Raw genomic sequence first — 21,018 nt, forward strand, 5'->3', positions numbered from 1 at the left:
GCTGGTGTGCAGCAGGAAAATTAATGCCTGCCTCAGCTCGTGGGGTCTGTGGGGCAGCCTCCAGCGAGGGCATTGCAAGGTATTCCTTTATCCCTCTCCTGTCACTGACCATGACTGGACATTTGTCCTGTCCCCTGCTCAGAAGGAGATGTGTTACATGAGACCTCCCTGCACGGAGGCAAGCAGCAGACCATGTCCTCAGTATCTCCTGACTCCAAGGAGGATTAACCCAGAGGTGCTCCCAGAAAAAGGCCAATAATCCCTGGCTCTTGGACCAGTGAACACCAGTCCCATGGAGCAGTCTGTACTGGAGTCATGGAGAACCTTGCACATTTCCTTGTTGACTGTGGTTCGGTAGAAATCGAGGCAGAATTTACATGGTGAAGGGGTTAATACTTCTCACATCCTACAAAAATTCTTTTCTGTCTGTGTAAGCAGACAAAACTAACTGTTCCTGTTGGGACAAGGAAGGGGAAGGTGTCCTGACCCACAAAAACAGTCTGCTGCAACTCTTTCTTTGGCAACAAAAATTCTCTTTCCATCTTCTGAATGGGATCCAATAAAGACAGAAACTATTTTCATGCAGGCCTTGTTATCCTCCATCAGTCTAGGGGAGGATGAAAAGAAGACTGGGGAGAAACAGGAAAGGTTTGGGGGTCCTCTGAATTGACTTTTGGTAGTCAACACCCAGCCAACCCCTGGAACATCCAGTGAATCACAGAAAAACCCAGAAGGCACATTCCTACTCCTGACATTTGGAAAGCAGACAAACAGACAAGCTGGTGTTGCTGTGCCATGCTCCAGTGAGCAGCCACCAGCACTGGTGACAGCTGGTTTAATCAGAAGCAAAATGAAATAGTGCACATGAGAAAATGAAGTTAGCAAGAGAGATGAGTTTCCCAGTCCTGCTCGTGTGAAGTACTGACATTGGCAGCGTGCTGCAGGCACTGACCAAGTGCCATGCTATTCAAGAGGAAAGTGCTGCGGAGTTTAGTAATTTACCAAGATTTTTGGAGGAATGATGTGGGTGCTGCAGCTTGTATTAGTCTGCAGAACAAATACAGACATTGCTAGCACTGCTAGTTCAGAGGACTTGTCAGGGGATGACATTTCAGCATGAAATGGGTGAGGGCCTGGAGGCACCAGGGCAGAGGTGCTGTGTGTGGCGTTGATAACCCTGGGACAGTGGCTTTAAGGTTTCAGTGAGAGGACGAGGTGGTGGCTGTGTGTAGCAGGAGGGCCTTCAAGCACAGGTGTTTCTGCAGTCCATCACAGTCAGGGGGACTCACCTGCTGGTCCTCAGAACCAACATGGCATGGGAAGATACGGTTAACAAAGCCTTGTTTTTCATAAGGAATGCCTGCACATGCCCAAGCCATGGGGAAGCTGGCTGGGGCTCCCATGTATTAAATGCTAACATCTGACACTTCCTCCTGATGTCAAATTCAGCAGTTAAATTCTGCGTGTTTGTTTTTATAATGGCATAAGTGCCTTTTCTTCTATTACTTTCAGTGAGTGAACCGTGCTCAAGTTTCCCAAAATGGTCTTCTTGGACAGAAACCAGACTGCAAAATGTCAGCCTAGAAGCTGGGAGTGCAAAGAAGCTGTAACTAACAGGAAAATACCCTTCAGTTGCCATCAAATAAATTTGGCTGAATACTTTGCAGTGTGTAAGGTTTGAGATGTCGGGTGCCACGTGTGACAGTGCAGCCTTGCAGAGCAGCCCCAGGTGTGCAAACCTCTCAGGGGACACTGCTGCCCTGTGTGTGTGCAGTGGGGTGTCCTGCACAGTGTCCCAGTGTCCCCACCTTTACTGACTGGACTTTGCAATTTGGGAGATGTTAGACATATTTTTGGCCACTGACTGTGTTCCTAGTTCTTGCATTACTCTAACAAATACCACAGTATTTTGTTTAAAGCTTCAGCTCCTGGAGTCTTGTGATCAGAGTGCAGGCGGCATAAAATCTGAATGTTTAAAGAAATAGACAAACAGGTGAAAAATGGAAAGAGTATGCATTTATCAGCCTTAAAACCCCATTGAGCATTTTGGCAGTCATGATTTTTGTCATCCTGCTCAAGTTTTCCTAATGCTTGATGCTGACAAAAGTGTCCTGAGAAGGTGTCTGTTGCTTGGCCCAGTCCTTGGGGGGGCAGGGGATGGACAGGGTGCAGCAAGCAGTGCTAGAGCCATGCTCTTAGAGAGGTGGTGTTCTGCTGCTTAGGCAGGAGCTCCATCACAGTCTTCAAGAGCAACCAGAAGAGACAGAAGTGACACAGCCTCTGGAAAATTGTGACCTTAGCAGTGAACCCAAGGGGTCCTTGATGAGACAGAAAGGATAATCCTCTACCTGGGTCCCAGATAACCACAGATTTGCACATGGAGCCTGAGCTAGGTCAGGATGGAGTATTCCACTGAGCAGGGCTGAGCTCCCAACATCCTTTCTCCAGTGGTGCTACAGGTTTCATGATGCACCTGCAGGTGCAGAAGGGGATCGTTTTCATTCACTGACTTTTTGGGCTGTAGCAACTTTCTGCTGCAGAATGATTTTATGACAATGCTCTCCTGGAGCTTGTCCTTCAGGCTCGAATGCCAGGCGAGCAGGGGTGGATGGGGTCAGAGAGGGAACACGTTTGTCACTCTGCAGCAAGCAGCCCCTGTGGGGGTTCACTGGCCTCAGGTGTGCACTGACAGCCCTGCCATGTGGGATCAGCATCTGGGTATGTCTCAATCCTCCAGGGCCTGCCTGTCTGCACCAGGGCCATGGCAGTTCCCCAGAGCTGCCTTCCTCCCCAGCCTCCTGGAATGAGCCCTCTCATCCTCTTCCTTGTCCTGTCCCAGAGGCTCCTGGCTTTTACAGGAGGTTCTCTGCCCTTGCCTACATGAACAGCTGTGTGAGTCCTCCGCTTGAGCTGGATATGCTTGTCCTGCTACAGTGACCTCTGGGATGGGGAGCTCTGCAGCTGAAATTTTGGATGGTGTAAGGTAAGAATCTCTCCTTGCTTCAGTTTGAGCAGGGGCATTATGGTCTGTGTGACAAATGCACTGTACAGCACCAGGGATCATCAGATTTCTGCAGGGCAGGAAGCAAAGTCCCCCTGGTAGCACTTTGCTCCGAGCTGTGTGGGTCTGAGCGGGCAGCTGGTGCCAGACAGTGCCCCAGCAGTGCCCAGGATGAGCACAGCCCTCTGAGCCAGGATGAGAAAGGAAGAAGAAGATACTCACGTGGCATGATGCCTTGGTCTGCCAGCTGCTCACGGGTCCTTCTCTGCTGGAGCCGCAGCTGTAAAACTGTGAGAGAGAGACTGTCAGGGAAAGGGGCAGGATTGTACTGAGGTGCTAATACAGGGACAAAGTGTGTGGGGTCTGCCTGTGGCACAGAGGACTGGCACTGATCCCTGCTGCTCCTGGACCAGCCTTGTGAACAATTTAGCTCATCCCATCACCCAGGTAACCATGCCTAACTTTGAGTTAGTATCATATTCTACACCTTTGGTTTTGCAAATTTGTCTTCAAGACAAATCCTTATCACAAGGTAAAACACAAAACTCAATTCCGTGCTTTCCTGCTGGAAGCTCAGTACAGCTTGCCACGAGGACAGGCACCTCAGTCACAACATAACTGCAGAATTCCCTGCCCACCAGCACAGCCCCAGGCTGCTTCTCCTGAGCAGCCCTGAACGAGCTGGGGTTGGAAGGAAAAGAAAGGCAGGAACAGCATTTTTGTCCGTGGGAGCAACCTGCTGAGCTCTGCCAACAGCTCATGTCTACAGCACAGCTTTCCTGGGATGTGGGATGGAGCTGAAAAATAATCCCTTCCAGAGCAGTCCCCAAAGCATGAGGCTCCCTGAGATGCCATTGCTTGTGACTTTTCCGTGTCCTCTGTACAAACCATGTTTCACATTCAGAGCAAATGTTTAGTGAAGGCCTCATGTGGGACAACGATCTCCTGCCAAATTCCAGCGCTTCTTCGGACACCAAAGATAGATTCTTGCTGCGAGGGAAAAATGTAGCCTTCAGTATGTGGTAAAGTCTGTGTGCGTGCTGTTTGCCTTAAGCCAGGGTGAAGCTGGTGGCTGAAGTCACTGGCAAACCTTGCTGCCAGGAGAGTCTCCTCTGCCCCATGGCACCACCCCCAGTCGGTGCTGGTTCTGCCTGTGGACATGGATTTAGACTCTCACACTCTGGGTGCCTACATTGCACCCCCTTATCTGCACCCCCTTTGCAGAAGTCATCCCCCTTGGGGCCCTCAGAACCAAATGAGGCAGTCCATGCTTTGGGAATGCCCATCTTTCCTCCTGGGCTGTGCAGGCAGGTTAAAGGTAAGCAGCTCCTGGCTGGTATCTGACACAGGGTGAGCTGTACCCCAGTTTCTCTGTGTGGAACCTTCTCTGGGAGTGCTCACAATACTGAAGAACTGTGCAGAGCTTGGCATTTTCCTTGAGGAAGAGATGGATCTGTACGAATAGGTGAGCTAAGGGAGGTCAGAGACTGTCCAAGAATAAAACCAATTTGTCGCTCACCCAGGAATGGTTCTCTACTCTCCTAGTCCTGGTCCAGTGCCCCAGGCATTAGAGCATCCTGCCTTCAACTGAGGCAACTTACACACAACATCACATTATTAACAGGAATCAGAGACAGCAAAGCCTTCTGGAGTCACACACACCACCCTGCCAAGGACACAGCAGTGCCCCATCAAGCTGCAAAATATCCCGAGGGAGGATCCTCCATCACTTCCCTTCACAGCTCCCACGTGTGCCGAATTATTTGCGCCATTTCACTCCAACTTCCGACACAGCCAGGCCAAGTGATGCACCACATCCACATTGGCAAGGGGGATTCTAACAGTCTGTGCATTCAGGGCCTGCATTCCCTGCTGCTTCTGCTTATTTCATAGCCCTTCCTAGCAAACAAACAATTCACCAGCCTCGTGGAGCAGCCAGCTGGTGAGGAGAAAAAGGAGAGGGTACAAATCCCCTTGGAGCATAGCTTGGAAGGTGATGATGATTTTCCCTGTGGTGGGTGTAAGATTCGTCATCTGCCCTGATGCAAGAAGTGATGAGAACGTGTGGGTTTCCCTGCCACAGCTCTCCCACTGCTTGGCTACAGGAGCAGTGCTTGGGAACCCAGATTTCCCAGATCCCACTGCCTTCCAGTGAGCAGGGCACGGTCTGGGGGATCCCACCCCACTGCAGCTGCTCCACGCTCCACCTCACAGCCTCTCCTTTGCCTCCTGCCCTGTGGATAGACTGCCACAGAGGGGATCTGGGACTGTGTAATGATAATTTTGTGTGAGGAGAAAAGGTCTCCAATTTGGTTTTTGTGCTGATGGGTAGAAAGGCCATGACCCAGCAATGTCACTCACTGCTCTGGTGTGAGAGCTGAACAATTCCATGGGCAGGTCATGGAGCTCACTGTGGGCCATGCTGAGCTTACAAACATCCTAAGTCTGGCCCATTCTTAAACTACAGGGCAAGGAGGAAAATTTTATCCATCCCTGTCTGTTCAGACCATCCTGTCAAAAAATGTGAGGACAGGCCAGTGCAAGTACCAGCCATTTCCAGGAGCAGCACACACTCAACATTTGAAGCAGTTATTTCAGCCACCAAATATTCATCCCAATCTGGACCTCCTCATGCAAGTAGGATGCATGACGTGACTCTCAAATATCTCTGTGAACTTCTAAAACCTGTTGCAAACCTTCTGAAGAAACAAAGTGGACAGTGTCAGACAATAATGCTGAACATGCCTGGACAAGAGGGAAGCAGCCTCTGAGCCAGTGCTGCAGCTTGGCAGATGCCAGCTTAGGGCTTGCACCTTTCCCTTACAACCAAGAGCACTTGAAAACAGGGCTGGAGGAGCCCCTGGCACCATCCAAACCACCACTTAGCTGCTTCTTTCCTTGAAATCTGTTGAAGCTGTCTGACCCCAGCTGCGTTCCTGTCCTCTTCCTTTGCTGCGTGTCTAGAGGCCTGAGCTCTGAGTGCTGTACAGGAATTAAATTGTCATAAATATTCTTATTTTTCAAGGGAACTGCTCTGCTAACTCTTCAGAGGAACATTTATCATACGAAGAGTGGTGGATGGAGCACTGAAGAGATGATCTTGGTCCCACCCTGCCCAGCATCCTTGTTACCTGCCTGCACCAGCTTGGATGGTGAGAAGCGCCAGCCAGGGAGGAGCCATGCACACTGGTCATCCTGTGTGACCACCAGCTGGGAGACAGCCTTTCTTTCAGCAACCCTGCTGCCTCCTGGGGTAGCCCACGATGAGAAATCCTCCTGGGATGGTGAGACGCATGGCAGACCTATCCCAGTGAATTTGCTCGTGTACTTTTTCTGTTAGAAATACTCCTCACTTCCATGCTAGCACCAGGTCCCATTCACTGGTATTGGCTTCCAGAAATGTCCTGTGCAGTAGGGCTGTGTCAGTGGTGCAGACAAGACCTCCTGGCATCAGTCACAGCTGCCTTTGGTGGCCCAAGCTTTGAGCACTGCCTGTGACTTGCAGTCATGAGTCACCCTCCTCTCTAGGAGCTGAGCTCAGAGCTGTAGAAAGCTCAGAGGACAGCTTGGGCCTTGCCTGGCCTGGTGATGCACAGAAAAGACATGTCCAAATCTTCACCCCAGGAACAGGCAGATCCAGCCATCTGCTTCAGCCTGCCAGGACACTTTGAGGCCAGTGCTCAGCAGACAGTCAGGGTGGGATGGGATTTTATCACCTCCTTCAGAGCATCCCCCCACTGGGGTACGGCCAGAGCACCCCCAGCACCATCCTCTCCTTGGGGAATTGGCTTGAGCAGCACAGGGGGCTGAGCAGCATGAGGCACGTGTCCCATGGAGTGGGGGAAGTGCCCTCCTCACAGGGCTCAGGACTGGGACAGGCAGGCAAAGCCATGGCTGATGTGATCGAGGGTTGGGGCCGCTCTATCTCCATGAAGGAGACCACTGAAAGCAAGTCCCTGCCCCTTCTGCCACCAGCAGCTCGTTCCTGCCCTCCATGGCTCAGAGCTGGGGTTTGGGGAATGTGAGTGCACCTCAGTGGTGCACAGGATGGGGACAGCTCTGCTGGGGTGGGGGGAGTTGGCAACAAATTGGGAGTGGGGAGGGGGGGCTCCTGTTGGCAACAGCAGCAGTTTAGTTGCCCATCAAACAGCAGCTGAGCAAAGGTGAAACACAGGGCAGTCCATGACTGTGGTGTGCACCAGAGGAACCTGCTGACCTGCCCCTGCTCACACACTCACTGGCAGAAAGTGGCCCTGCAATCAGAATTGCAACCAAGTCCAACTCCTGGCCTTGTTTCGGACCCAGCCACCTTTGAAAGGCAGGACTGCTGCAGGCTGTGAGACTGGCTTTCCAAAAAATGTCCCAGGTATTGTGTGAGCCTGATGGGGGAGAGGAGCTGCCCCCGGGGTCCTTTGACTGTCCCAAGGTCCCATCAGGGCAGGATCAGGGCTGGCACTCTGGCAGGTTCAATCATGTTGTTTGTGGCCTTCTCAGGACTGTGTCTGTTCCTTGCAGCTGCACCAGGAGCAGGAGTCGGTTCTCAAAGCAGGGTGTGGGCAGGACCATGGGGCTCCTTCCCAGCTGAGCAGCAGGCTGGCACCAAACTCCAGCGTGGAGTGACTCTGAGCTGGGTGACAAGCCAGCCAGCCTCCTGGGTGCTGACAACAGCAGAGCATCGAAGGACTCGCTTTTCTGGAGCTGCTGTTTTGCAAAAACACCTTGGCCAGACTTTGTCTTGAGCCCCTCCATGGATCTCATGGAGCTCACCTGCTCTGCCCATAGCCACGAGCCACAAAGTGATTTCTCTGTAACATCACATCTCCAGGCCAATGTTATCCTCTGACAACGTGGCCTCGGTGGGACCTGTGTGAGCAGAGACAAAGCCCAGAGATGAAGCTGGAAATGGCACTGCTCAGCCAGGACAGCCATGGACAGTCCTTTCCCAGGAGGGTGCTGCTTTATCTCTGCCTGTGATGTCACCTCGGAGCTGGGAGCATTTTGCTTCTAACAGACAGATGTGCTACAACTGTGTGTGTTTACCTGGGAGACTGCACCGAAAAGTCTCTACATTGGTGAGAACTACATTTCTAACCCCAAGTCCAGGTCTTCAAGTACCTTGGAAGAGATACTAGGCTAGCACAGCTGGCTAGCAAGGAGCCCAGACCACCAAATGGGCACAACCAGCTGTGAAATCCCTCTGAGGGCCGTGTCCTTCATAACAAACCCAACCTCACCGTGGTCCTGAGAAAAGGCTCTCACCTTGGAGTCACCCCTTCAGCATCCCCGTGAGCAGCCCAGACAGGTGTCCCCTGAAGCACAGTGAGGTACATTTCGATCTGTGCTATAACACATGCTTGGCTGACAAAGAAACCCATGACTGCCCACTAAAGCACTGAGGTATAAGAGGCCAGAAGAATGAAACAAAGCACGAACTGATCTACATCAAGGCAGTGTTTTACAAAAACTTCACAAAACGGTCTCATCAGTTACAGTGAGGCCGTGGTTTGAACACACACACTGACTGTGACCTGTATGAGTTCACAATCTGAGAGGAAACACAGGCACATGCTTTATCTTTGGACACCACGAATATCAAAATAAAGGTTCTGCCAAAACGCCTGGCCAAACACCCTACCAAGACTTATTCTCTTCTGCCTTTATTGACCTGCTGATTTTGGTCCAAATTGCTCTCGCCACCGGAGGCAGACAGAATAAATTCCTCTCCCATCTCAGTTTCATTCAAGCCTTATGTGTAAGCATGAATGCTTTCCTGCATGGAGCCAGGCAAGTCTTCTCTGCAAACCCACACCCATGTGTCCACAATTAGGTCTTGGTACCCCATGCCAAGCCATGCAGAGCCTGATTTATTGTGTTAAACTTTCACTTCTCACCAATTATCTGAATTACCACTGAAGTTAGGCAGATGTTGGCCTTGTAAGCTCTTTCCATATAGCTGCAAAAAAAGGGTCAGGGTTAAGGTTGGATCTGCATTTGTCAGCTTTGTTTGCTTTGTCCGATGCCAGTGCTTCTCCACTGCTGGAGAACAATTGGTTTGTACTCAGAGCAAGAGATCACATAAATTATCATCTCTGGGAAGAGTTAAATGTGTTTCTGGAACAGCACTTAGATGTCCTGGTTGATGTAGTGCAATCCCATTGACAGCTGGATCGTACAGGATAGCATGGCAGACTTGAAGAATCATCATTCCTGCAAAATTTGTCAGGATGACCTCAGACCAGAATATTTATCTTTGACCAAACAGACAAAATAAAGAGGCACACAGATCCTTGAGGATGGGAAGTGGGACCCTGCAGGACTGCAGCATGGTGGTGATTTTCCCTCTCTCCTCTGGAGCGGTTCCTGGTGCCTGGCACTGGGATAGCCACGGTCCCTCCACATGGCACAGCCGTGCTGGTCCTTCATGGGACCACTGGAGAGACAAGGACAGGAGAAACCTCTGTGGCACTCAAGGGGTGCTCGCTGGGCACACTGTGAAAAGGCACTGCCACCAGCACAGCAACCTTTCCTGGACAAACACATTTTCCTTGCTACTGATGCTGTCAGATGGAAGCGAGAGACTGGAGAGCTGACCCTGCAGCCACAGCAGTGCCACCATGTCCTAGCTGCCACCTCCTTGCTCTACTTTCTGCCTGGTGCATAACATGGAGATTAAAGGGATTCTGGGATGAGGAAACAACAAGTAGTGTATCTCTAGCTCCCCTTAGCACACTCACATAGCTCCTTCAGCTGCTCAGCGCCTGCAGGCCATGGAGAGACAGCAAAAGTTTAGTTATTAAGATTTACTTCAGCCCTCTTTAATATTGGCCTGGAATCCTTCAAAAGGGATTCAGACTCATCATGAGTCATGGAGCACAGCTAATCCTTCCCAAACCTGGGGAGCAAACAGAGCCTCACACCTGCCGGCTCCAGAGCGTTTCCAAAGCGAAGGCGCACGGCTGAGCGTGGCTTGGCATTTCGGGGGCTGATCCCTCCTGCCTCTGTGCAAGCTACACAGCTCTGGAGCTGCTGCTGTCCCGTGTCACAGCCCCTGAGCCATGCAGGATGGTGTGGGGCACAGCCATGGGCTGTAGGAGACTTTCAACCCTCTTCCAAGCGAATGGAGGTTGGTAAATCAGAGCTCTGCACCTCCTGCCATCCTTGTGGGGCTTTACAGCTGACAAAACCTGCACACAGAGCAGGCATGCCACAGGAAACTGTCCCATAGAGACTTTGCAAATAAACGAGATTCCATTAAATGTTAGTTCTTTCTTCTCTATTCCCCATGTTATTAGAAATCCAGCACAAACTGAAAGCAGCTTTATTGACTTATTTGGGTTTCTCAGCATCCTGCTCTCCTCCCCTGTCTCACACACTCTGACAACCAGGGTTGTGCTGTGGGCATGTCCCACGTTGCCAGCGGTCACAGCCATGGGGACAGCGAGGTGCAGACACGCATTTGGGATTTTGGTGAGCCCAGCTCCAACATAATCAATAGGCAGAGAAATCTTGTCAAATGGGAAGCTTGTCTTTCACCAGGCCATAGCAAGGGATAGCGGCTGTGGGAATAAATCATGGACGAAAGAATGCCCCACAAATTGACTGTCCTAGAAATGCTGAAAGGCACTAGAATTTATGGAAGCAAAGACCCACAAAGTTTACTTTTCTTGGAGAATCATTTGAAAAATATGTTTAGAGAGCCCACTGTTGGTTCCATAGTGAAGCCAGCTTACAAATAAACCAGAAATGAGCCTTGAAAACAATCCTGGTTCATTTGAAAAGAATGCAGGGACAATGCACAGCCCGTCCTCCTCTCCTCAGGGAGGTGGCAGTGTTGCTTTGTACATGCTGGAGGAATTGTTACAGACTGAGATTTTTTTCAAACGAACAGCAGTGTACCATAATATACCAACAAAATTTAAGGAATGACTTAATCTAATGAAATGTAAGATCAGAGAGATATGGAAACCACACCAAAGACCTGGACCCAGGCTTTGTATAATTCAGCCAGACTAGGACACTTGTGTTTGCACACACACTCTGGGGTTTTCAGCCAATTGCCAACTTTGTATTTGCTGAGAAAACAAAGTTCAAGTTGACCACCCAGCTATCTAAGAGATCCTGATAACACCACTCATGTCTCCCATCAGTACCATAAATCTCCCATTTCATTATCTACAATGAGTAAGGAGGCAAAAACACACACGGCGTGGGTGACATGCCAGACCGGGTGCATGTTCCAACGTGACTGCCCTGTCTGGATTTAAAGCCTCCCATACGGCACACGCAGCTGATTTATCTGCACATCCTCACAGATAATATTCCCAGGGAGAACTTCACCTCTAGGAAGGTCAGAGAAAGCACCTTGACAGCGTTTTTTTGGCATTGCTGTTAAAATTTGCAGTATGTTGTGATCATTAAAAAAACTACGAGTCAGGATACCCACTCCCAAAGAGAGCATACTTACTATAGATGCAGCCAGTGACTAAAGGCATGAACGTCCAGCAGAGGGGCTGATCTAGAAGCCACCGTCCCATAGTTCACCTTCACTCACTGAACATCCTCGGAGAAGCCCCTGCCCGGTGCTTCCCCTGACTTATGAGCTGGAGGCATGTTTTACTTGCAAGCCCTCCGCGAGCGGCAATCAATTGTGTGCCTCTGGTTTTATTTCTCTGATGATGTCACTTTAAATACTTTTCATGTTCCATTTGTTATTTTTACTTCTAAAAATGACGCATTTCTTCAAATTCATTTTTCTCCAATTAGTCACAACTTAATGGAACAAGCTCGGCTGCCTGCCTGTCAGAGAGAGTGTCAGGCCCGTCCTCTCCGTGGTTATCCCAGACAGACCTGCAAGAGCACCTGGAATATACGGACGGCGTTAGGCACCTTGTTTATCCCAGATGCCCTTTTGGCTTCCTGCCCAAATCCTTCACAGCAGGGCCAGAGAAGGAGAAGCGGGAACTGCAGTTTTACCAAAATAAACCACAGACATAAATCAAACACAATGAAAAACCAGGAGGAAAAAAGCAAGAGAGAGGAAGGAAGGAAGGAAGATGCGTCTCTCCACTTGTGGAACAGCCTCTGTAAGAGCAAAGCCGTGACAGCTCTACGACCCCTCGAGTCTTTTGCTCACATGCTGCTTCCGAACATTTAATGCAAAACAGTCTGTGGCTGCGGCGTGACAGAGAGAGAAGTTTTAAGAGAAATCTCAAGGTTTTCCCTACCTGATCTGAACTTGCTCCGAATCAGCAAGGAGTGCTCAGACCCCAGGAGTGTCATGGTGACTCAGGGACCAGATCCAGACGCCCCTCACTTAAACCATTAACTTCCTCCACAGGGAAAAGCCGACCAAGCCGTGGCTGGTGCTCAGGATTCATCCAGCTCTCCTGGACTCTCTGGGTGCTTTTACAGCCGGCTGGCAAGGAGCAGCAAGTGGCTTTGTAAGATTTGGTCCCATCCAGCACTGACCCTGCACAGACACCAACTGCTCCCCCTGTGCTGTGTTGAACTAATTAACGTGGAGCCAGCGGGAGCCTCCTCCCGCCCGGAGTTTACTACCAGCAGCTGGGTGTCCTGGCTGATGTCATCGTCTAGCGGGGAGCAGCGACTATCGGAAAGGGTCTTAGCAAAGACAGAAGTTTGATATCTGATACTAATTACTACCGGCCGTACGCAGCCAATCCGGGCGCTCCCCGTCTCAGCCGATTTTGGGAGCCGCTGGAAATATCAACAGAGCCAGGGCTTAACTCTTTGCAGCGTGCTGGGACACGGGCCCCGCACCTCGGCTCCGCAGCGGGGCCGGGGGGTTCAGCTCCCAAAGGCGAGGGGAGGGCTGGGGTCGGGACAAGTGTCCCGGCCGGGGGACGGCTTTGGGGCGGTCGTTCCGCCGGAGCGCTGCCTCGGATGCCCTCCCCGTCAGGGGGGCACAGGACGCGGCTGCGCTGCTCTCCGGGGCCAGGGACTGAGCTCGGTGTGCTCAGGTGTGTCACCTGGGCGTCCCAGCTGTGCCCAGAGCTGTGCTGCTCGGCGCACACCTTTCCCAGCGCGGGGCTGGACCGCAGGTTATCCACCTGGGATGCTGCCGTGTGCTGCAGGCACCCGGGCACACGTCCTCTCGTGCTGTGGCACGCTGACACGGGATATACGGGGCAGGGCTAAACCTCGGCTCGAAGTTTCCTGTGCCACAGCGATGCCAAGGAGGCTGAGAACGCTGCTGCTATGGAGGATCCCTCCCCGCCTACCAAAGACGCTCTCAGAGAAGAGAAGCTGACTGCAAGCACACAAAATAAAGAGAAACAGACCCTTTGAGGCTCCCCTTCCCCAAGCCCACATCTGGTTCACGTGAGGTAGTGGATGATCTGCTGGCACCTTTTAGCGTGTAGTGTAAATGGTACAAACCAAACTAAGTCAAGGACAGACCTCAGCTTCCCTGACACATGGGTCTCACCTAGGAAGCTGCCTAAATTCCCTCTACGTCATAAAAGTATTTCAGGACTGGTTTGAGGTTTTGTTTGGGTTGGGTTTTGGTTGTTTTTTTTTTAAATTTTATTTTAATCCCGTGGTTTCTGGGACGTACTCCTAAACTGGGTTGGGGATAGGAATTTTCAGGCTTCTACACTCATGGCCCCAGAGGCTCTGATTCATCAGCGTCCCAATGCTGCAGGCATCTCCTGGCATCTCTCATCCTCATGTCGTCCGTGTGATAGAACCATGGAAGCACAGAATCATTTAGGTTGGAAAAGCCCTCTAAGATCATCAAGTCCAGCTGCCAACCCAGCACTGTCAAGCACACCACTGACCATGTCTCTAAGCACCTAATCTACACATTTATTGAACATTTCCAGGGATGGCCATTCCACCACTGCCCTGGGTGGCCTGTTCCAATGCCTGAACACTCTTCCAGTGAAGAAATCTTTCCTAAATCCTGGCACAACTTCAGACCATTTCCTCTTGGCCTATTGCTGGTTACCTGACAGCTGAGGTTAATGAGGCTGTCCAGAACTGAGCTCCCTGGGCTGGATGTGATTTCCTGCTCATGCTACATCTGATGAAGTGGATTTTCCTTAATGACTGGCAGGGGAGAGATGATTTAAATAAATTGTTCTCCAAGCATTGAGCTGAGCTAGTAAACAGAGTTCTACTGTATTGTCTAGCAAGGTGGCCAGAGTCTTGTTCCTTACTAATTTTTCCTAATGTTTAGTCCACTGTACTTGAAATGTCCTCTCTAATGGTTTTAACCACACAATCACTGCTGTCCTGAAACAAGCTCCACCACCTAGCAGAACTATGCCATGAGCAGCTCAAGGACAAGGCAGGACTCGCTGACACCGTGTGTCTCAAACTTCAGGTTTTTGTACTTTTTTGCTTTGCAAGCTCCTGTTTGATTTACTGCTCCTGCTGGCCAAAGCTCCACTCAGGTATCCCTGCTCCCTTTGGAGTTCCTAATGCCTGCCTTCCTTCTTTCCTTCTTTCCTTCTTTCCTTCTTTCCTTCTTTCCTTCTTTCCTTCTTTCCTTCCTTCCTTCCTTCCTTCCTTCCTTCCTTCCTTCCTTCCTTCCTCCTTCCCTCCCTCCCCTCAGGGGACACCAGTAGGGGATGGAGGTACATCTCTCTTAGGAGGTGACACAACCTCTAACAAGCTCTAAATTGTTGACTCATCTCAGCAAATTGCTCAACTGCTAAACTCACAGGCCAGAGCTGGTGTTTCCCTGTGATGGTCATTACGTGAGAGTCAGCCCTGACCACATGTACTCTTGGTGTCCTTAGGAAACAGAGGAAACTTGTCTCTCATAAACCCCAGATGAGGCAAGGACAGGCACTGAGTTCCCACCGCAGATACTGAGCCATTTGCCTGGCTGCTGCCTGCTTTAGGTAGCCCAGGAATAGTTATCCCCCCACAAGGTCCTCATGAGTTTCCAGAGTTGTCAGTGCCCAACCCTCGAGTCTTGGCTGCGTCTGCACCACAATCACTGTTCAGCTCTGAAAAGGGCCTCACCACCAGCTGCATCACCACCTTTCTCTGGAAGGTGAAACAGGCACAAAGGTCCCAAAGGCTGCAAAGACCACTACTGCTTCCCATTCCCCGTTCCCAGCTCTGCTGTAAGCACCTCTGTTGTAAACTGGGTCGTATTGACTGCAGTGAGTGAAAGAGTGAGCCTTAAATACCAGAATAAATTAGTCATGGCAGGGAATTCCTTTGAACTGAGAAGTCACACCCCAGAGCCATAAGGGTATCAGCTCTGTGCTGCTCACCAGATCCCAGGAAGCCATCCCTTCTAATCTTCCAACACACCCTATTGTTTATGGGACTGATTTATTTTAAAGCAGATTGTTTGTTCATATGTAGATTTGCAACTATGGGAAAAAGAACCAAATGAGCTGAAGTTTCAGTAAAACCCCTCTGGGGACTTGGAGGGGTCAGTGTGTGACAGTGTCCGTGCCAAAGAAGGGGAATTTCCCCGAACCTGGTATCCTGCCAGTCATGTCTGCTCAGATTGTCCTCTCCTGGAGGAATGAGACTGGTTTGGCTTTGGTTTCTTTTCTCTAGCACCTGGCAGCTCCACTTGGAAAAGACCCCTCCTGCCGTGGCCTTATTTTTTGAATCTTCACAGCATGTTCTGGAAAGACAGATCTGATGGTAGGAACTCCCAACCCTGACTCCCCCATCCCGTGAGCAGAGTAGTGATAATTTGCTGCGTGCTTGTGCAGCTGTGGTGTCCAAGGTCCCACAGGGAGGGACAGCTGCACTGGCACAGTACACACACAGTGCTGAATGTCCCCAGCCTGGCATAACTCTGAATCCTGAAGGAGTGGGAAGGCTGGAAAAAGAGTTGCTTTTACAAATATGTTTCTCAGGAGGAGTCCATTCTTCCATTTGTACCCAATACAGCCATGATAAACTGAGTACAGGGCAGTAGCCAAGGGCAGGTATCACAGGGAAACCAGTAGCCAAGGCTCACAAAGACCTCTGGACATCCTTTGAAGATGCCTACTGCCAGGATGTCATCGTTGTGATAGAGAAATTCCTGAGAAAGAATTTCTCGGGAGTTCACAGGGCCACGTGAGCTGCCCATGAGCGGATCACTGCAGCTGGCTGAGCTCAGGGCAGATGTGAACCTCCTGCTCTGAGACTGCCCCAGCAAAGCTCCAGCCATGCTGCTGATCATGGCCTTTAGGAGCCTGAAGAGAAATCAGCTTCTCTTTGCATGCCTGAGACTTATCTGGGAGTGAATTGCACAGAAAAGCGGTCCTGTGCCTTTCACATGGCAAACAGTCAGGATATTCCTCTCCGTGACCTGGGACAGACAGAGGCTTTCTGAGCTGGAGCTAGCAAGGCAGCAGCGTCTCTGCCACTGTGAAGCAGAGGTGGTAGCTCAGAAAGATCCTGGCTGGGTCCTAGCTCAGGACATGCCCAGAGCATGGTATTTCCTTTGGTCAGGGAGCTGTGAGCAGGGATGGTCCAATCCTTCACTTCTGATAGCACCTGGTAAGCACCATCACAGCAACATTCCACTATCCTGAATTTGCCACTGTCTGCCAGATTTTAAGTGGTCTGTCCCCTCCCTATCTCCTCACAGAGCTTGAGGGCCAGAATTTATGACAGAGATGTCATGAACTCTTCCCATTCCGACAGCAGACAGCCTCGCTTGAATTGGAGCTGTGAACTATTTATCACAGTGCTGCAAGCATCCAAGCAAGGTCCCTCAATTTATGAAGGTCCAGAAGATATTATGCAATTGACAACATGAACACAAAAATACTTCTGCACTTTCCTAAAGCTACTATTAAGCTGCCTGATGTTTTCATCATAATATTTATTTCTTTGTAAATACACCAAATTCTCCAATCCCGACTCAAAACAGAAAGATCAGAGAATGCAAATAGGGAGATGACATAGCTGTTTAAAGATTATGTAAAACGTTTTTTTGCTAGCATAAATATTTGATTGTAGAACTCTGGCTGTTGTGTTTACCGAGCAGGGATGCGCAGTGAGTGTGGAGAGCTGCCACAGCCGGGCACTGTGGTGGAGGCTGTCCCATGTCCCTGCCTGTCCCTCGCCGTGTGCTCCAGGCTGCAGGCACAGGGCATGCACTGGCACTCATCCCTGACTCCCTGGCTCCAGGCAGATTTTCACTCCTGACACACAGGCTGGTCCCTCAGCCGGGGTGGGGGGGGGCTCAGAGCAGGTGAGGGAAGAGTTAAAGGCTCAAGGTCTGAGGCTGGGGAGGTCAGCGGGAGGGGTGATGCTCTCCATGGGGTCGCTGGCTGGAGCACAGTGCTCAGGTCAAGTGGGCTGTGCTGGCAGGAGCTCAAGGCACTCAGGGACCTCCTCTGTCCCATGCAGAGCAGGGGGAAGGGCCAGGCCAGACACAGCCCAAGCTGTCCAGAGGCATGGGATATGGGATGGGAGATACCAGTAGCTCCCTCCTGACTCATGACTGTGGTGGGACACCAAGGTCAGGGCACTGGCCACGGTGGGAGGTCCAGCACGGCAGCGCTGCGTGCCCTGAGCACGGCCCTGGTGCGGACTCACAGGCAGTGGAGGATCTGGTTCCCCTGTCCCTGTGGGGAGGAGAACTGGGGACAGGCTCTGTGAGTTCCCTGCCAGCACAACTGAGGGCGGAGTACAGTGAGTGGGATTGTGAATTTCTGTGTTTCACAGCCGGGGCAGGCAAATTTCTATTTTAATCTACTGGAGATGACATTCTGGGGATGGTTTCCCAGTGGAGCTGGGGACTTGCTCCCTTCAAGGGACTTCGCTCACACCCACGGCTGTTCTGATGTCTCGGGCCACAAGCAGGATGCTCCCAGGTGCTGAGCTCCCCTTGCAGAGGCAGCTGGGGTAAGCCTCAAATGCTGCAGCCCAGCAAAGCAGGAACTTCCTCCCTCCACCTGGCCTCATGCATGGTGCAAACCAAGCCTAGAGCTGGCTGCCTGTGTCTTTCCTCTCGTAGCCAGCCCCACTGCTCACCCCAGCAAGGGTCCAAGCACACCTTCACACCCCCAGGCCATGCTGCTGGATATGCTCTGCGTGCTGTCCAGGCTGCAGGGTGTGCTCCTGCAGGCCTGTCCTGGGGAAAGGACAGGTGCTGTGTGCAGGAACTGCTTGGCTCTCCTGCCTTTACTGCCAGCCAAATGTGCATCCCCTCCGGGCAGCCCTCACCCCCAGGCTCAGGAGCCTCCGCCAGAGCATGAGGAGGGTGAGGCTGGGGCCAGGGTGATGTCCCTGCAAGCAGGACTTCCCAGCCGGCTGGACTGGTGGCAGCAGCTGCCTGACCAGTGCTGACGGCAATGAAGAACATGCGAGGCCAAGCTGGTGTGTTTTGTAGCAGTGACGAGCCCTTGGCTGCTTTCTGGGTGGCCAGTGCAGGCAGGAAGCATTCTGTGCCTGGTCTGGTTGCTCCAAGCACTGGAGGCTGGCTGGAAATGAGGGAGAGAAGCAATGGCAGTGCCAGTATCACCCCCAGGCCCCCAGATAACCCATTTTGCTGACCTATGTCCCCCCTCACTCTTCACTCTATGGGTGTTTCCAGAGACGCTTGGCAGTGCCAGAGGGGCTGCACGAGTCCCTTTGGTCCGTGGAGCAGCTGGCTGCCCAGGCAGTGCAGGCACTGCCAGGCTGTGGAGCCAAGGGGGATGAGTTTGCAGCACACCAAGAGCTGAGGAGGCTCCACAGGGCCTGGCCAGGGGTGACCTGGCTTCTGTTCCCTCTGCAGCAGGACTATGGGCAAGTCACGTCTCAGTTGGGTTTCCTTATCTCTAACTGGCCGTAATGAGGCTAACCCCTCTGTAAAGCTCTTGGAAATCTCCCACCGAGCAGGCCCAGATAAGAGCTGTGTTGCTCTAAGCCCTGCAGCAGCTCCAGAGCTCGAGGCTTCCCTACAGTGCAGCCTGCAGCACCCCATCCCTGCTCCCACCACAGGGGACACGTTGATGCTCCTGCCTGCATCCCTCCCTCCTGCCCACGGAGCCCCCTCGGCACAGCCACTTGTTTGGTGGCTCAGCCCTAAACAAGGAGCGTGTTTTGGGGAGGGGTGTGACGAGCACCAGCCAGGGATACAAAGCAAAGCTGTGCCTGGGTTAGTGGCGAGCAGAGCTAAAGCCCCAGATATACATCGGATGGGCTGGGAGCATTATGTATTCCTGGAATGCCTTCTGGTCTTTATTAAAATGAAACCACAGCCAGCCCAAGAGAGCTCATCGCCCAGGCACAGGGCCAAGTATAAGTTACTTCTACAAATATTTATTTAACCATATCAATGACAAACTCTTTTGTATAAATGTTTTTATTTAATCATAATTTACCAATTATTTTAAATCAATTGTTTGCCTGGTTTCTAAACACTAATCAAGAGGCTTGCATTAGCATTACTCAGGCGGATTAGATGCATTATTTCCCTGAATCTTATGCCATTGCTTGCCTGCCTTGGCCATGGAAGAGGGTGCAGATGGATCCCAAATTTCACTCAAGCTGTCGGATTCCTGGAGGACTGTGCATGCAGCGTTGCCAGCCCGCCCCACCCAGGTGACCTCTGGACTCAGCTGAGTTCCTCAGGGATGCACAGACACTGATCCCACCTGGTGCTCTCAGGACAGGACTTTCTTCTGTTTTCCCTGGGGCCTGTTCTCATGGAGATGTTTGCCCCATCACTGACACTTTGAGTGCCCTGCCCTTTCCCTGTTTAGCCCTTATACCTGAGCCCAGAACTTTCACTGCTGCTCCTCAGTGTCCCCTCAGCCCAGCTCTGGCAGGAGTACATGAGCATGGGATGGTGCTTTGGGGCAGAACAGGAGCCAGCCCCCTCACACATGGACCTTCTCTGGCCCAATTCTCCCACCTCTGCTCCTGACATTTGACACTGCTGAAAAACAGAGGATCTGCACTTCTGCAGGGCTCTGCCTGCTCAGGAGGACGGTGAGCTGTGGTAAGGGCACCCAGCAGAGCTGCTGGGGCGATGGATGCTTACAGCACACAGCAGCCCTGGGGAGCAGCTCATCCTGCACAGCCACGCAGACCTGGGGCAGGAGCAGGAATCTGCTTGTTGCCATCTGCATGCGCTGTTTATTTATAAAATTTCAGGCTGCTACTGTCCTGCACCTTGGCTCGCTGCTCGGCAGCGCCTGCTGCAAGCTCCGCTCACGCACGGGTCTGTTCAGCATCTGCCTTCCCAGCCCGGGAGCTGCCAGCTTCCCCAGGACCCCATTCCCCCCACAGCTCTCCACAGGGCACTGGGCTTTTGCTGCCAAAATCCCCCTCACAAGCTTTCCTCCTGGGGTATCTGAGTGTCTTCCTCCACCAGTCACTGTCTGCTCAGCGATGGGAGCTGTGCTGCTGGAAAGCCGGGAGAGCTGGTGCTTGGCCCCACTTCCAGCAGCCTCCCCAAGCCTCCCCTCAGTCTGTGCTGCTCAAGCAGGAGAGAAAGCAGAGACTTTGAAACTCCCCCTGATGGGGAGGGATATGGAGGTGCCAAGCTTTGCAAAACACAGACTTGGAAACGAGCAACCCAGGCACAAACTTTGTCACAGCACTGCAGCAGAGACCCAAAATCACCAGCAAATTTCTTCCAAGATAATTAAACTGCAAACAAACAAAAAGAGGAATTGGGCCAACTTGGATATAACCACGGGACTTACCTACTATTTTAAAGATGACAAAAATAGAAATCAGTGCTCTATATAACCTTCTAATATTTATGTTTGGATTTTTTCCTTACTGATGAGAAGTAGAGGTGCTGCTGGAGCCCGAGCAGTGCAAACATGGGCTGTGTGTGCCTGTGGCCAGAGCTCTGCAACCAGAAAACATCACAGCACTGGGGACAGGAGCTGCCTGCTGCTGGCTTGGGAACACACAGGGAAGGTCTTGGGACAGGTCTCTGAAATGTTGTATAAACACAGGTCTGCCCCTCAAATGCAGATGAAGGGGAAACTCTTGGAAACAAAACCCTTTTACACACTTCTCTAAAAAGCCTTTAAGTTCCAAGGGAAAATGAGCCAAATGTGCCTGTTTTATGATCTCTT

At 51.5% G+C, this 21,018-nt stretch overlaps 1 protein-coding gene across 1 annotated transcript in view; it reads right to left on the bottom strand.

Moving 5' to 3' along the window:
• Positions 1-21,018, bottom strand: part of MYOCD (myocardin) — a 219,993-nt gene that overhangs the window by 21,886 nt on the left and 177,089 nt on the right. The window contains 1 exon segment of the mRNA XM_017737700.1: positions 3,224-3,289. Coding sequence (XP_017593189.1) covers positions 3,224-3,289 — 66 coding nt within the window.

Source organism: Corvus brachyrhynchos, unplaced genomic scaffold (genome assembly GCF_000691975.1).
Source record: "Corvus brachyrhynchos isolate BGI_N302 unplaced genomic scaffold, ASM69197v1 scaffold236, whole genome shotgun sequence".
NCBI lineage: Eukaryota > Metazoa > Chordata > Aves > Passeriformes > Corvidae > Corvus > Corvus brachyrhynchos.